Here is a 16,724-nt window from a genome sequence, read left to right as displayed (position 1 = left end):
TTTGCTCCACCATTTGAAAGGGAAAACAGCAAAAGACACACAAAGCCCAGCCTCCAACACCCCCTTGTCTCCCACTGACACTGCTCCCAACACATCCAGAGGGGACGCTACAGACTGACGGGAGAGTCTCACTTGGCCTGGGGAGCGAAGGACCCATCAGATCCTGAGTTCGATCCAGCTCACACAGGAGCACATCGAGCTATCGTTGAGTCATCAGCCCCCCATGGCCTCTAACACTGTCAGCAGTGCTGGGGTGCAGGCATCGAGCAGAGCTAGAGCCCTTCCTCTTAGGAGGAGTCTCGCTGTTTCCTAAGAGCAATACAAACAGCGCGGGTTTCATCTGTCATTGCATTCTAAGAAAAGACTAGAGATGGGCCAGAAGCAAACCCTCTGATCCAAACTCCCCCAAACAGGGTTGAGATCCAGGCCTGAACTTCATAGCTGGCCTGTATCAATGGGTCAAACCAACAGAGCCCTTCACAATTGTGGCTGTTCATCTGAACCTTGTGGCTTGGGCCCCATGTCTAGGAATGGCAGCGGGAGACCTCGCAACCCCGCTTCAGAGGGCTCACTTCTACTTTCATCACTGTGCTTTGCTCCCAGACGGTGTCTGCACTGCACACTGCACCAGTACCTCCGTCCTCCTCTCAACAGTCCCAGACTGCACCCCCCAGATCCTGTCTGGCGAGCTCCATGGAGCCCCCCACGGCCAAAGGTCTCAATGAGACTTGGGCTGCAGGTGCCAGGACAGAGGCGGGTGATGTTACCGGTCATGCAGTCAGCCATCCTGAGTGTCTGTTTCTCGGGGTGTAACTTCACTTCTGGGAAGCTCCCAAAGCGAACAGGGAAATGGGCCTCCAGCAGGGGGTTTCCCAGGGCATCATCCCTAAACTGTTCAAGGTAAGAAGCGTCCCCAATGCCCACTGAAGTCAGAGGAGGTCAACAGGAGCTGAGGGTGCTCAGGACCTCACAGGATCATGTCCCTAATACTGAACTTCTGTCCTGGGCTCTGGCATCCCACCACCACCCACCTCCCCAACAGCCTGTGCCCTCTCACTCATCGTAACGTGGGCTGCTCCCAACCCCAGTTCATGGCTCCAGGGTGGGAGCAGCGAATGACTGGGGACAGCTGCTGGCTGTTTCTGCCAAGGTCTTCGTGTCTCAGTCCGATGGAGACGCCTCTACAGGACCATTCGGCAAGGGGGAGCCCTCTCTTACCATTGTCCTCATTGACAAGTCCGTAGCTGACTTCATAGGCCGTGATCTCCCCATTGGTCTCAGCAGGCTCAGCCCAGCTCAGCTGCGTCACAGTGGAAGAGACGACGTTGAAAGCCAGACGCCCAGGTTCGCTGGGAACTAACAGGAACGAGAACAAAGAGGCAGGGTTGGAAACAAGCTGGCGGGGAGGGCTGGATATCTCTGGGTGTGAGTGATGGGACAACTGGCTCGATCTGGGGAGATCTCCCGACTGACAGTGGCACCACCACATGCTTATTTTACACCAGTTGCTCTGGAAGGTGCTGGAAAACGCATCACAGAGCCTAGGGTGTCTAGACCCTTCCATATGCCTATCGCTGCCCATGTCCATGATGGACTGTCTTCTCCTCTCCTCCCGCAATTTGCTTCTTTCTGATTGGCCCCCTGGAGGAAGGTATCTGGGTGGAAGGAAGAGTCTTGCCAGCCACAAACCAGGGATAGGAGGACACAAGACATGCCATTGGGTCTCACGCAATGTGGCCACCTTCCCACTGCTTCATTCTCACGTCCTCAGACATTCCCCTTGGGCGCCTATTCCACTGCCACTCATGAAGGTGCGGTACAAGCATTCAGAAGCACATTAACAAAGAGGATTTATACGAAGTGGGCACTAGGGGTGGTAGATGTGTTCCCAACTAGGAACTGGGCGAAATTTTTGATCAAAACCTTTTTTTGGCAAATAACGCCATGAAACATTTCATGAATTCATGTTGATTTCGCGTAATTGTTTTGGTAAAAAAAATCCTAAACCTTTCATCTCAGTACTTGAAATATGAAACGTTTCTATTTTTCTTTTCAAAATGACTTCTTGTTTCAAAATTTCCTGTTGTTTTTATTTAAAAAAAAAAAAAAAGCAATCAAAACCATTTAAAAATGCTTGAAACCCAAGTGAGATGTTACATTTGGGGTCAAAGAAAATGTTTTGGTTAACCCGCAATTTTATTTTATTCTGTTCTTTTGATTTTTCAGAATTGCTAGTGAACCAAAAAATCCCTTATTCCTCTAGCTCCATTCAGAGCTTCACAAGACATCCGGCTGTCATTGGGCAATAGGAATCCTGTGATCAATATTTCAGGTTTCCATTTGTTTGGGGTCTTCTGCTTTTTTGTTGTTTTCATGGCAAGATTTAATAAAACAGCCATCCCCGACTACTGACTGGTGCAATACAAGATGAAGTAAGATGTTCAGATTGGTACCCGGAGAAGCAAATACTCTTCCATTTATGAGGATCTGAGCAGTTCTTGGACCTATAGCCCTTTGTAACACATTCACACAACGTGTTTCATCTTCATTAACCAGTTCATCCCCACAACAACCCTGCGGGAAAGGCAGGGGAATATCCCCATTACACCAAGTGATGAGAATGGGATAAAACATTGGACACATGGGACTTGAGTTTAATCACTTGGTATGGAGGTTGCTCAGCACTTAAAAAAAATGAGGCCTATAAGGGTAGGTCTACACTGCACCAGGGAGCGAGTCTCCTAGACCAGGTCCACAGACTCAGGCTAGCGCAGGGGTGGGCAAACGTTTTGACCTGAGGGCCACATCTGGGAATACAAATTGTATGACGGGCCATGAATGCTCACAAAATTGGGGTTGGGGGTGTGGAAGGCAGTGAGTGCTCTTGTTGGGGGTATGGGCTCTGGGGATGAGGAGTTTGGGGTGTAGGAGGGTGCTCTGGGCTGGGACCAAGGGGTTCGGAGGGCGGGATCAGGTCCTGCATGGGTGCAGGAAGGGGTGCAGGTTCCTGGCTGTGGGTACAGGCTCTGGGGCGGGGCTGGGATTGAGGGGTTTGCAGGGCTGGGGCACGGGGTTGGAGCATCGGGACAGGCTCTCAGGGGTGCAGGCTCCAAGTGGCACTTACCTCAAGTGGCTCCTGGAAGCAGTGGCATGTCCCTTCTCTGGCCCCTACGTGAAGGCATGGCCAGGTGGCTCTGCGTGCTGCCCCATCTGCAGGCACCGCCCCTGCAGCTCCCATTGGAGCACCAGAGGGCGCCATAGGAGCACATAGGAGCCGCATAGTACAGCCCACGACCCAGTGCCCTGGCTGGATCGCTGGAGCGGGGCAAAGCCAGACCCAGCTCCCCAGTGGGAGCTCATGGGCCGGCTTAAAAAGGCCCTTGGGCCATAGTTTGCCCACCCCTGGGCTAGCATGCTAAAAAGAGTGATATAGATGTTGCAGCTTGGGCTCTCAAGCATATGTGTGCATGTGAGAGAGCGTCTGGCAATGGCTACCTGGCTGTTTTTACACTAGCACAAGTCTGTGGCCCTGGGCTGGGAGGCTCACTCCCAGAGGCAGTGTAGACATACCCTGAGATGTCCCAGCTGGGGACACAGGGTGAGAGAGGTTCAGTCACTGGGCCAAAGCCACAGATGGCACCTATTTCAGAGCTGGTAGCAGACACTCAAGCACTCCTGGCTCCCAGGCCTGGGTGCAGACCACCAGATTGTGCCTTTTAAAAGACAAGGTTGTCCTGAAGACATTTCCAATGAGGCATCAGCCTTCAATACACGGGACAGGGTTTGGTGTCCTCTGGCCACATCAGGTGGCCACTAGGATCTAATCCCCACAAACACCACGCGAGCCTGTGGGAACAAGTCAGGGGGAGCAGCTCACCGTCCTCCAGGGTGCGGCAGTGGGTGATATCCGAGTAGGGCCCCTCGCCCATGCTGTTGTAGGCACAGACCTGCATCTCATAGTCGCAGTAGGGGTATAGGTTATTCAGCTCTGCTGATGGCACTGTGGAATTGATCAGCCTGGCCTCCGACTCAGGGTCCCCTTGGATCCAGTACTTCACCTACCATCGAGGGGAAAACCATAAGTACTTCTCCCCTCCCCTTTTCTCCTTCAGTTCCTCTTCCCTGCCACCAAGAGCGATTATAAACCAGGGGCAAACTTCATGAAACCCGCTGCCTCTGGCAGGCTGGGGTAGTGAGTGTTCTGTACAGCAGGACGCAATGGTCAGAGAAGTGGTCAGAGAAGACCCATGCACCAATGAAGCCCTATTTTGAGAGAATAAGTGGTGTACAGTCTGCACGGGAGGGGGGAGTTTCACCCTACATTCAACACTGACCATCTAGTCCTGCCCACTCCCAGCGCGGGACTGTTCCCTCCAGTACATTTTCTGGAGCTTTGCCTAGGCTAGTTCTTTCTGTGCTAAATGATGGAGTTTGCCCCACTTTCCCTGGCAGGAAGCTCTGCCCGCTAATCCCTCATGCCCTAGCAACACCCCTTTGGGAGTGCAGTGAGAACACAGTGGCCTTTCCCCGCTGGAGAAATGTAACTTCACATCTAAGGGAAATATGTCTGAGTCCCCAGTGGGCTCTGCTGCTCAGGCATGATTAGCCGCTACTGCTCAGGAGAGAGAGGCGGCAAGGCAGGTCCTGCAGGTTGAGGTCCCTGTGCCTTGGCAAAGCTATGTTGGAGCTGAGGACCGTGGGATATGCATCAGAGAAGGAATGAGGGGAATAAGAGTCGGGATATGCATCAGAGAAGGAATGAGGGGCAGTGGCTGAACTGGAGGGGGGTGGAGAGGGTTGGAGTAGCGAGGCACACTGGAGCTAAGGGTCGAGATTCCTTGACAAAGGTGAGCAGGGAAGATTGGCACTATGCCTGGCTCTCCCCTGAGCTACACGTTCTTTCCCTTCCACAAACTCCAAGGCCACCCCAGCCCCACCCACCCCCACACCAGACAGACAGGCAGGCTCCATATGAGAGATAAGCCCCTTGCTGACTTTCCCTTACTGGACTTGAATAAGATTTGATCTGGTCGGAGGGAATCCACCCAGGACATCCTGCTCCCACCCATCAAGCTCTATGCGAGCTCATGGGCCCATGATGCCCTCCCACCTTCCAGCACCTTCTCTCCCCTCCCCCGCTGCAGGATGAAGGATCATTGGACTGGAGTGGCCATGACACCCCAGGATGATGGGCTGTCCATGCCCACCCCAGGAACCGGTTTAGCCCTTACCTTGTACCCTATGGGTTTGCCAGGCGGTGGTAACCAGTTGAAACGGATTTTCCTGGAGCTTAGAGTTTGGGCGTTTGGATTGAGCGGTACACCCAGCTTGCCCAGGCCAATTGGGATCTGTATGCCATCTACAACCTCTGCAGTGGGGAGAGTGAAATGCCATGAGTGCATCAGTGACCATCCTTTAGCAGGACGGAGTGAGAATGGGACAACCCACATCACCACTTCTCCAGCTCTCTCAGTGCTTTACGGCCATTACTACATTAGGTCTCAAGCCATCCCTGAGGAGCTGATCAGTATCCTCTCCACTTTGCAGAGAAGGGAAACTGAGGAATACAGAGGCAATGTGACATGGTCACACAGCAAGTCGGAGCAAGTCAGGAATAGAACCCAGGTGTCCTGTCCCCGAAACTAGCCGCTGAGCCACGCTGCCTCTTCTGTGATGCATGCGGGGCTTGTGCTCCGGAAATGAATCCGTGAATACACCAGCTGCTTGGCTTGGCTTTCTGGAAGCATTTGGCTTTTCTATTGTGCATTTTATCCTGCTTCAATAATGGTTTCTCCTTTGGATCACAGTTCCACAAAACCGCTAAGACAGTGTCAAGTACATACCTAATAATGACATTATCACCATCTACCCAACAAGTGAGGAGAATACACAGCTCTCTGATAGGGCCTCCCGTTCAACCCACATAGCCTGGCTGATGCGGGAAGGGCCACTTCACGTGTGGTTGCACAGGTATCTAAACCCCACGGAGCCCCATGGGACTAAAACATTAACGCTGCAGACAGAACTATGTGGTTTATCGACTCCCCCAAAACCCCTGCTACCTGCACCCAGATGCACAGGGAAAGGAAACAGAGAAACCAATTCCACTTCGGTTTGCAATTCACATGATCCATCTCCTCCCAGTCTCTGGGAGGGAGATACGGTCTATGCACGTCGACCACCAGGGGGAACGAAAACTATATCCTGAAATACACCAGCACAACATGCAAAATCTGCAGACATATCTCCATGGCTACAGCGATCAACACCCCCACAACGCACCTTCCAAGGTCCCGGGTTCCTACACGAGCCGATCACAACGGGACGGTGCACCTCATCTAGTGCACTAAATGCCCAACAACAACTATGTGGCTGCAACCAGACAATCACTAGGCTCTCGAATGAACTGACACAGGAAAATATAAAAGGGACGGGGTGGGGGGTAATAGGCGCCTATATAAGACAAAGCCCCAAATACCAGGACTGTCCCTAGAAAATCGGGACGTTTGGTCACCCTAGCGCGAAAGCTTGTTTCTCTCACCAACAGAAGTTGGTCCGGTAAAAGATGTCACCTCATCCACCTTGTCTCATTAACCGCCCCAGGCAGCTGGGGTTAGGACCCAGACCGGCAGCATGCTGAGACAAGGGCATCGCCCATGGAAGCAAAGGAACATCTCTGGTAGCTCAGGCCACACATCTGTACACATCACTGATGTGACACACTGTAGTGATTACATGCCTCGTACTACTTTCCCTGGCCTAGAGTCATTCAATCTGCCAGCAGCACATGGCACAAGAACCTGGCGATGCAGGAAAAGCACGGCTCCCCGGCGGCACACCCACCTGGGTCGGTGATGGTCACCGTGGTCTGCGGGTATTTGCCGATCTTGGTGCCGTACTTGGGGTTGAGCAGATCCACGGCAAACTGTTTGAGCTGGCGGTTCTGCAGAAGGGCATCTATCTCGGTCAGCTCCAGCAGCTCCACCCGCACCTCCTTCTGCATCTCCCCAGGCTGGAAGACCAAGTCGCCCTCTGCGAACATGTAGTCCTGGGAGAGGAGAAGAAAGAACATGCTAAATAGTGTATTACTCCCTAGCCACAGCATCCTCGGGACATGGCTCATTACTGAGTCCTTCCCCACACTGCATCCACAGGACATGTCTCATCAGCATGCCCACCCCCTCTCCATCCACATCCGTCCAGTTCATTAGTGTGGTCCCCCCAACCCTCCACATAGCCATGGAATATTGCTCAGTACTGTAGCAGATTCCGAAAGGAACCCAGCTGTATTCTCATGTAATATAAACACAAACACACGCTCCCTTCTCTAGTGCTATCACTCCTGCAGTATAGTCTATACAGCAGGACCTCTCCAGGCTGACCCTGCTGCAGGCAGCTTTGCAGGACATGACCAGCACATGATTCCTGCTGGGGAGCTTCTTGATTTATCCCGGCTTTTCCAAACAGTCCATTACCACAAGCATGTCAGAGGGCTGGTCAAGATGACAGAAAGAGTGACATTTTTACTAGCCACAAACCCAGGCCTCCAATAGGCAAACCTGGTGGGACAGAGCTGGGAAGAGAACGCGAGAGCTCCTGGCCCCCATTCTGCGCTCAGACCTCCAGGTCACATCTCTCCCACCGCCCCCTGGAGTACAGTCGCCATTCATTCATTTTGCTGGGATCTGTCTCTGCTGTGGCAGCCCCTGTAATTACTGGTCGCAGCTTGCTGGGTTTCATGCCACCATGCTCAGCTCCACCAGTACCAAGAAGCACAGTCCTCACCTTGCCATCCTTGGCGGTGAGATCGCGAGTTCTGTAGGTGATCTGGGACTTTCCGTTTTCCACGATCTCCCGACGCACAGGGATTCTGGCCACCTTGTCGAAGCGGCTGTGAGAGTAGGCTGGCTGTAGAAAGGTGATGATGCTGCTGGCTGAAAGAAGTCAGATAGGTGGACCGTGTGAAACAAACAAATACCTGATGGAGGCTTCTTAGAAACACACACAAACTGAATAGAGCTGGGTTCTTTAAAGCCACCATACTGTTGAAGACATTAGTAAGAAACTGTCGCAAAAGACCTGAGGATCAGGTAGTCTCAACAGTGCAGTTTCTAAGAAGAAACACCAGGAGGAAAGATGGAGTTGGGGGCATCACTCAGAGATTACTTAAAAGTTAAGAAAGAAAAAAGGGTGTGAAAGGGGAAGGTCAGGGAGAAGGAACCCCAAAAAAGGAACAGAGGAAATCTGGAGTTATCCCTTCACACCCAGCTAAAAAGTCTCTCCTAGCCTCATGATTGACGGCTTCTGCTGAAAGCACGAGCCATCTAAGTGGGGATGGGGGCTGCCGGCCAGGACAGCACAGGAAGGGAGGGACCAGCTGTGGGAAATTCTCCTTCCCTTCTTGTCTTCAAATCAAGATGATCTAGTTCAGACACAAATCACTGGGCTGGAGACAGGAATCCCTGGGTGAGGGTTTCCAGCCTGTGTTGTGCAGGAGCTCAGACTAGATCAGAATGGTCCTTTCTGGCCTTAGGAGCTATTCACCTAGGTTTGAGAATTTCTTATCACACCCCCTCCTCCCCCTTCACCTTGCTCTTTGATTATGGTGATATTGACGAGCCTGCGTCCAATCGCCGCTGTCCCCATGGGGACCTCAGTTGCCGCCACCTGCAACTGCTTCTCATCGTCGTCTTCCTCCCTGATGAAGAGTGGGACCCGGACGTCCACCAGCTCCACACCTTCCTGGAACTCCACCATCCCGTGGGCATCTGCGCAGGCGGAGAGGGTGAAAGGGCATAGCTGGGAGGGTCCCTCCTCACAAACCCCTATTTTGCCTTGGTCAATAAGCTCAACCCCGCTCCTACCTTGGTCAGAGGTCACGGTATAGTAACCCGGCGTCACCTTCAGCTCATTGAAAGCCTCCTGAGAGACATGTTTCGCCGTCACTTTCACAATCTCCATCTTGGCCGAAAGGGGAGCAGTGAGCACTGTGTCCACAATTGTGTGGTCCTGCCTGCAGCCCAGTCAGGGGAAGGAGAGAAAGGAGTTCATGTTCTGCCCCTGTTCTGTCATCAGACGCCTCTGCCAACCAGCTATTCACAGCACTAGTCAGCCATCAAAGCTTTCAATCAGCCAATACGCACACGCCACGCACAGACACCCGCACAGGTGAGGAGTGCAGAGATGAATGGAGAGACGGACAGACAGAGAGAGACGTGAACATTCCACCTACCTTTTCCCAGCATTGGGCTGCAACCTAGGGAAAAAACAGACCAGCAAGTGAATAACCCCACCAAATCCCACTTGGGGAGCCATGAAGGTCTCTAAGTATCCAGAGTCTGTCTAAAGCAAGCTAGCACTAAGAGAGCAGCTCCACTGGCTCCACCAGCAGAGCACCCTCATGGGACCACTGAAGGCAGGAGTTCAAGTCCGACCTCTGACTTTTCCCTGTAGCTACAGTTTCTGTCCTTGCTCTTGTGCAATGTGTGGCAAACGATCGCGAGTTCCGAAGAGCCCCACATACTGTGGGACACAGCCTTAGTCTCTGGCTAGCAAGTTCCACGCAGGGCATCTCTGCTTTGTCATCCAGAGCTGCTGACCCCCAGCACTGTTCTCTACATGTCCTGCCGCTCCCTATGACCCAGCTTTTCCAGACGCCATAGTGCCCAGGGATGTGGTTTACAAAGAGTTAACCTTGGGGAACAATTCTCCCTGCTGAGAGGATACCATGTTTACAGGGCCAAAACCGGGTCCTCACTGCAGTCTATGGGAATTTTGTCATTTACTTCAGTGAGACGTGATTAGACCTGTAGCATTTTAGCCCCATGTATGGAGCCAGAAGTAGTCCAGAGAGCCCATGGTGGTGCCTTTGGGGGTGCGCTGGGAGGCCCATGGCAAGCATGTGAATCGCTGGCATTCACATCACGGTACTAGGGGTACCACTGCACCCGGGCTGCTGGGAAGGATTACTCCTCGGAAACTGCCCATGCAGAGTTTAGGTGCCCCTCTAGGTCAGAGTGCCCACCCTGGGGTCAGAACTGGGAGAGTTTGCAGTCCTGGGTGCCCCAGGCCCTCCCTTCTTCCCAGCACCCCTATATCCGCTCTGTCCCTGGGTCACTCACCTGAACTTGGTCTGCTGGAGTTTGTGGGCACCAGAAACGTGCTTGTAAACATCGTTCAGCTGTAAGGAGCAAGAGAGTCTGTTACAGCCCCACGGACTGGCTGTGTCTCAGCACAGCAGGCACCATGCAGCCAGCAAACCGAGCCTGCTCCACTCAGCCCTCTCCCTCGCTACAACCCCACCCTCCTGCCCACCTCTCTGTGCCACCCCAGCCAGAGAAGCCAGGGCCTCCCTGTCGTCTGCACCATCCTCGGCAGGGAGGCAAACCCCCGGCAGAGAGAACCTCCTCGGTAAGACAAGCCCTTCAGAATCGATGTCTGTTTCCATCCGCTCCCCAGCCCTGTTGGCTGCAACCAACCGGCTTCCTGCTTTCCTGGCCCTAGTCACAGAGCCACAGCTCACACTGGCTGTACCTGGCTCCCTCTGCCACAAAAGGCAAAGCCCAGAGAGAACGGTTTGGCCCCTTACGTTCTCCTCCACCTCCTTGCGCAGCTGCTCACATTCCCGGGTGTCCGGTTTCATGAGGTTCTGGGTGAAAAGCCGGGCCAGTCTCAACGAGATGCCATAAGGAACTGGAGAGAGGAATCCCCGGTCAGACCCCCTCACTGTCAGTCAGAGAAACCACCCCATGAACAGCTGGGAGCCAGGCAACGCCGGGGCCTTGGGGACCCACACCCCAGGCAGCAGCGCCTAGTTTCCAGGGCTCGGATGGCTCACACGGTGCTCAGACCATCAGTTGCCACAACCAGTAAGCGCTGGGCAAGACACAGCCAGAGCCCAAGAAAGCAGCCACTCTGGATTGAGGAGTAGAGTGACCATTTCCCTCACCCCTCCCAAAGCAGCAGCAGGGAGAGTGGAAAGCTGAATCCAGGCAGCAGCCTGCTGAACTAAGGCAGCAGGTAGAGATGGAGCATCTGCTGGGAATAGCTGTTCTAGGCTGGAACATCTAGGGATGCTCATGGTGGCGGGCCCAGGGGACCCTCGCAGTCACTGCGACAGAGACGGGATATACTTTGAGGGGCAGGCGTCTATCCCTTGGGGGCGGGAGAAGAGAAAGGGAAGGGGAGTCTCCTCACAGTGTGGGTGCTGTCATGGGAAAGGAGCTAACTAGGACCTGGGGATAGTGAAGGGCCAGGAGGAGACCCCAAGGCAGCCAAACCCTCTTCCCCTTTGGCGTCAGTGGGAGGCCACACACAACCCACCACCCGCGCGGCATTAGCACTCACTCAGCTCCTTGGGGTTTGCGGCGGCGTGGGAGGAGAAGCCTGGCTTGTGGACGTTGTTGTTGATCTTCCAGCAGACGGTGTCCCTGCCCTTTAGGGAGCCGCTGCGCACCATGGGGGTGTCCAGGTGGTCCGAAGCCATGAGGCTCTGCCGCAGCATGTAGTGATCCTCTTTGAACCCGACAGTGCGGCCTGCAGGGCGAGGGGGGAGCAGGTTAAAGCCCAGAGGGCTCCAAGGCTCAGGCTCTGCCTTGCACTCATGCGGTGCTGGTGGGAGGAGCTGGACTGACAGACCCTCTCTGTTTATCCACAAAGCACGCTCCCCCATCGCACTGCCCTGCTGGGGAGCTCTGACGCCATGGCCCAACTCATCCATGGCCTCTCTGCCAAGACGCCAGTAAGGGGCCCACTAAACCATCCTCTCTCTACAGCAGCTGCAACCTCTTCCTGGGCCCTGTGGAACTTACCCCTCCCGAGATCACTGTCCCCAGGAGGACCTTCCAGGAGACCCTCGATCCATCTGCTGCCTGAGGTTCGGTGCTTTGCTCTTAGGGATTGTTATTGCATGTGACAAGCCCAGGATGCCAGCAGCATCTGCCCAGAGCTAGCATGGCTCATGGGGGACCAGGGTGCATCATGCCAGCAGGATATCCTGCTTGTCCACTGAACAAACAATGCCAGTTCAGCAGCCACGCTCCAGGGGCACTTTAGCAGCAGCCCCGGCTCTGTCCCGTAGAAAGCACACACAGCCCCTCCAGTCTCCCACCAAGGCCATTGGCTAATGGTCTCCACTAAGAACCTTTGCCCTGCTGAGCCTTTCAGGCTCTTGAAGGGTTAACCCCACTTGGGGGTCTTGCTCCTGCTCAGCCCCTTCCCGTCCTACCCCGCTCTGAAAGCGGCCCCCTCCCCCCAGAACAAGGTACCTCGTGCACAGCAGGGCAGCAGGGCCAGGCAAGCCTAGGAGACAAAAAAACAGAAATGGAGAGTCCCCCTATGGCCAGGAGCTCCTCAGAGCACAGTGCCAAAAGAATGCTCCCTCCCACGCTGCTGGAGAGGGTTAGATCAGCAACAGGAAGCCATGGGGGGGGGGGGCGGGGGGGGCATGAATACAAATTGTGCAGTCTCCAAGAGCTGGCAACCCCATGTCATCGTTCCCCTGGGAATGCTGAGGCCAGGTCCCTTTGCCTCCCGCACCCATCTCCCGTAGCCCCCATGCCATCCTGGCCTGTGCACACGACAGCACCAAGGGGGACGGCTGCAAACTCCTCAGCCGTGCATGGCAGGCTTCCATTCTAGCCTTGCCTCCGGGGGGAAATCCCTGCCCGCACTGCTCACGGAAACCCTGCTAAGCAGCAACTGTGCTAGAGCATGGACACCATGTGGAAGAGACATCTCGTCTCCTCCCCCCACTTCTGGGGGAACTTCGGTCCTAGAGAGAATGTATGTTCTCCTTTGGCAAATGCTGCATTTGGCTGTTTGGCGGGTGGGTGGGCAGTGGGTGTTTAGATACAGCAGAGCCACCAGGGCCTCTGCGTTGTTAACTCCCCAATTAGCGTAGCAGCATCCACAGCCAGGCAGTTATCGCTCTGGAGACCCCCGCAAAATGACTCACATTTGGTAGCAGGCCCACAAAACCAGGGGCTTCATTTAAAAAGAGATTGGCAAGCAAGCCGTGGGATTTACAAATACAGTCAGAACCCAGTGGCCTTTCCTCACCTTGGCCCGCTCTACACTACAGAAGTAGCCACCTTTAAACACCCCGCCTAGCTCACTGTGTTCTAACATGGCTTCTTTTCGGTTGTGCGGGCAGAATACCCCAGGAGCTAACCACGTTCGGAAAGCCTAGACATCTGTCCGCGAAACCACAGAGCAACTGCTGTCCCTCGTGGGCAGGAGTGTTTACCCTAAGGGGGACACAGCCACGGATGTGCCGGGACCGTTTGGCACGTGCCAGCTCCCATCTACCTCCTACTGAAGCCACTGGCAAAATTCCCCTCAGTTCCAATGGGAACTGGCCCTCTTTCCCCCAAACTACATTACATTCAGACCCTTTGGCTTCCCAGCTGGATCAGCAAAGGCGCGGCGGGGCCTTTTGTAAAGGGTCTTCCAAGAGATGGGTCTGAAAGGCTGCTTTCCAATAGCTAGGATTTCAGCCATAGATAATTCCCCTGCATCTGCCACACCTGCCCCGGGGGTCTGAGTGCAGCCCCGCACGGCGGGACCCAGATCTCACCTTGCAACAAGTGCAGTACTTCCAGCAGAGCAGCAGCAGCAACCCCAGGAGTAACATCAGGAAAATGAGCAGGGGGATGAGCCAGAGGAAGCTTCCTGGTGGGCACTCTGCAACCAGCAGCAATGAACTAGCGGTTAATTGGGGGCAGCAGGACCCAGCATGTCTGGGGTGGGAAGAGAGGGAGAGGGAAGGAGAGTGGAGCCAGAGAAAGGGATGGGGGGATGGGAGAGGGCAGGCCAGAATTCTCCTTGGGAGGGTGCAGCCAAACCTAGGTCCGGTAACGTCCCTGCGACTGCCCCAGGTACTCACTAACAGAGACACCCATAAGTGCCAGGCAAGGAGAGGCGGCTGCCAGCTCTTCATTCACTTCCCCAGCATGTAGCCAGTTCAAAGCCAGCCTAGGGCGGGAGTGACTGAAAAATGCTCCCAGCTGATGGCTGTTGGGTTGCCTGTGTGGGATGAACTGGGGGGAATCTCAGTCCAGTTCCCAGGGGACAATGGTAACCAGCTCCCAGTAACCATCCCCATGGGCACTACCAGGCCCCTCTGCTGGCAGCCTTGGCTGAGTGACCACGGCCTGGCCAGATCATTTGGCATTATTTGTACAACCCCACCAATGTGCTTGGGGTGCTACGGACAGGCGCAAAGACAAGCCGTGGGCCAGAAGTGGCTGGGGGCTCAGCCAGGGGGTCCCTCGATATTTCAGCTTATTGCTGTGGAGTGCACTCCCCTTTGCAGGGCAGGCAAGCCAGGGTTTGCAGGTGTCCTTGGAGATGTGAGCTGCAGACTGAGCCATGCTCTTGACCCTCCAGGGGCCCCATAGGGCAGCGAGAGGGAAGCTTGCACCTTCCCCTGTCCATGCTGGGCCTGTGCTGTGGATGGGGCTGGCTCTAGCCCTCTGAGAGGCTCCTTTCACTAGCCCCAAGTTCATACACTTCTTTCGGAGAGAAGTGGCCTCTAGAATGGTCACCGGAGGGCATCTCAGACTTAGTGTTTGCAGCCCTGAGGCCCGCAAGGGGCAGACAGAGAGTCGAGCTGTGACCAGCGGTTGGCGCGGGCACAAGGCCCTGCTAGCTCTGAGCCTTAGCCACGCCTCCTCCCCCCACCAGGGTCCCGCTCACCTTTCTTCTTCTGCACCAGGATGGTGTTGTTGTGCAGTGTGTTGGGATCCCCTTCCAGGGTGTAGCGGTAGGTGCAGTCGTCCTCCTCGTCCTGGAACGAGCAGTACTCATTCACCTCCTTCACTAGAGAGAGAGCAGGGGTGGGGGCAACTGCTGTCATGGGAGGTAGCACCCAGGGGCTCCCATTGGGATTGGGCCCCATTGTACTAGGCGCTGCTCGCACGCACAAGCAAGTTCGGGCAAGCCACATCAGATACACACACAGCTTTGACACCCGCAGGCTGAGGGCTCAGTACCTTTTTGCAGTTCATCCACCATCTGGATCTTGAAAGGGCAGTCCTTGCATTTCTGCCCCTTCTTCTCCCCGGTCCCCCAGGCCTGGCACTGGACGCAGCTTCGAATGTCTTCGCACACCCCCAACACACCCTGTGCACCAGAGACATGACATTGGACAGTGAGAGGGAGGGACAACGTCGGACTCTGAAGGATGAGTGTGGGAGACAATTCATGCGCCCTCATCATCAGAGTAAGGGCGGGGGTGGAGAGGGGACATCAGACTGGGGGGGGACTAGAGTGAAAGTGTGTGGCGGTGACATACAAAGAGTGACTGCAGCAGAAGGTGAGTGGGAACCCAGCTCAGCTCAGTTCAAATCCCTTTACGGACTCAAACTGAAATCCCAGACAATCCTGGATGCTTTTCCTTTTGGGCCCGAAGGTGGCATTTGGAATCTGAACCCAGATTTAGATTTTGGCAACTGGCTCCTAATTTCTATATTGAGCAAAACCAAAACCCCAGATTCAAACACATGCGCATACACATGCAATGCACGCAGTGTATCAACAGAGACAGGTCCCAGGTCACAAAGTTTTGATCTAGAGCCAAACTTTCCCAAATGTAGGAGATATTTAGATCTGGGGTTTTGAATCAGCCCCATGTCAGTAAAATAATCTACACTGATATTCTGCCCTGAGGTAGCAGCTCTCATCTGAGGATCTCAGAGAGCTTTCACAGACATTAACAACCTAAGTCTCCCACACCCCTGAGAAGTAGCAAAGTATATTCCTCATTTTAAAGTTGGGGAAACCGAGGCACAGGGAAGTTAAGTGTCTCAGAGTCAGAAATAGAAGCCAGGAGCTAAATCCCAGATGTACACTCTAACCACTAGGCATGCTCCCTTCCTGTGAATACATATCTTAGTATACTGTTGTATTTATCAGTGTAATAGCATCGGCGAGCTAAACAGACCTGGCTAAGAGCCTTCTATGGCTGTTCAGCAGCCACACCAGCCTTGCTGCCGCAGGATGGAAACCATTCTAACGAGCCTGAGGAGAAAGCAGGACCATCCCCAGGAGTTTGCTTTTAGCCTGTATGTGCTCTTGGCCTTGTTTGGGGTTCCCCCCAGCCCTCTCAAGAGCCCCATGTTCCCCCAGAGGCTCAGGAGCCAGGCTGTGAACAGAGAGGTGATGCATTAGGAGTACTGGTCTCTGACCATCGAACTGGGAGCCTTACCAGGGAGTAGCTGATTTCACAGGTGAGATCTATGTACGGAGAAGACTTGTCGCAGATGCACCTGCCGCATTCGCATCTCCCATGGCCATTGCAGATCCCCTGCAGGAGTAGAAGGGGCCAGGATCAGCCTCTGACACCAGTGATAAGCCCTCACTTAGCGCTGCTGGTAACAGAGGTCCTAGAGCAGCGGCTCTCCTTCAGTGTTGCCCTGTCAACCTCTTCCCCGCCATCCCCATCACTTACCGACAGTGACACCAGCTGGGATAAAAATGATACGGTCCATCAAATCCTCATGTGTCAGGGCAGGAGCTGATCATCAACTGGGGTCAGGAAGAAACTCCCTCACTCATGGGATAGCACCGGGCTAGGGAGAGCATTGTACCACCCGCAGCCGCACTTGCTTCTCTCAGGCCATCCAGCACCCCAGCTTAATTAGATCCAGCTCTCTCTCTGACCCCGAACCCTTTGGATCCAGGGCAGCAGGAAAGTCAGACCCAGCCTCCACCTAGTTTGCCCT

At 54.4% G+C, this 16,724-nt stretch overlaps 1 protein-coding gene across 1 annotated transcript in view; it reads right to left on the bottom strand.

Annotated features, from left to right (window-relative positions):
* Positions 1 to 16,724, bottom strand: part of ITGB4 (integrin subunit beta 4) — a 57,069-nt gene that overhangs the window by 12,623 nt on the left and 27,722 nt on the right. The window contains exons 15-30 of the mRNA XM_027834667.3: positions 16,208 to 16,306; positions 14,994 to 15,123; positions 14,698 to 14,820; positions 13,577 to 13,683; positions 12,267 to 12,300; positions 11,347 to 11,535; positions 10,589 to 10,692; positions 10,122 to 10,180; positions 9,233 to 9,256; positions 8,865 to 9,013; positions 8,589 to 8,768; positions 7,786 to 7,934; positions 6,844 to 7,048; positions 5,232 to 5,368; positions 3,878 to 4,058; positions 1,219 to 1,356 (exon numbers count right to left, since the gene is read on the bottom strand). Coding sequence (XP_027690468.2) covers positions 1,219 to 1,356; positions 3,878 to 4,058; positions 5,232 to 5,368; positions 6,844 to 7,048; positions 7,786 to 7,934; positions 8,589 to 8,768; positions 8,865 to 9,013; positions 9,233 to 9,256; positions 10,122 to 10,180; positions 10,589 to 10,692; positions 11,347 to 11,535; positions 12,267 to 12,300; positions 13,577 to 13,683; positions 14,698 to 14,820; positions 14,994 to 15,123; positions 16,208 to 16,306 — 2,008 coding nt within the window. The remainder of the gene's footprint in view (positions 1 to 1,218; positions 1,357 to 3,877; positions 4,059 to 5,231; positions 5,369 to 6,843; positions 7,049 to 7,785; positions 7,935 to 8,588; positions 8,769 to 8,864; positions 9,014 to 9,232; positions 9,257 to 10,121; positions 10,181 to 10,588; positions 10,693 to 11,346; positions 11,536 to 12,266; positions 12,301 to 13,576; positions 13,684 to 14,697; positions 14,821 to 14,993; positions 15,124 to 16,207; positions 16,307 to 16,724) is intronic.

Source organism: Chelonia mydas, chromosome 14 (assembly GCF_015237465.2).
Source record: "Chelonia mydas isolate rCheMyd1 chromosome 14, rCheMyd1.pri.v2, whole genome shotgun sequence".
Lineage (NCBI taxonomy): Eukaryota > Metazoa > Chordata > Testudines > Cheloniidae > Chelonia > Chelonia mydas.
The sequence above is the reverse complement of the archived record's forward strand: the minus strand, read 5'-3'. Positions and strand labels throughout refer to the sequence as shown.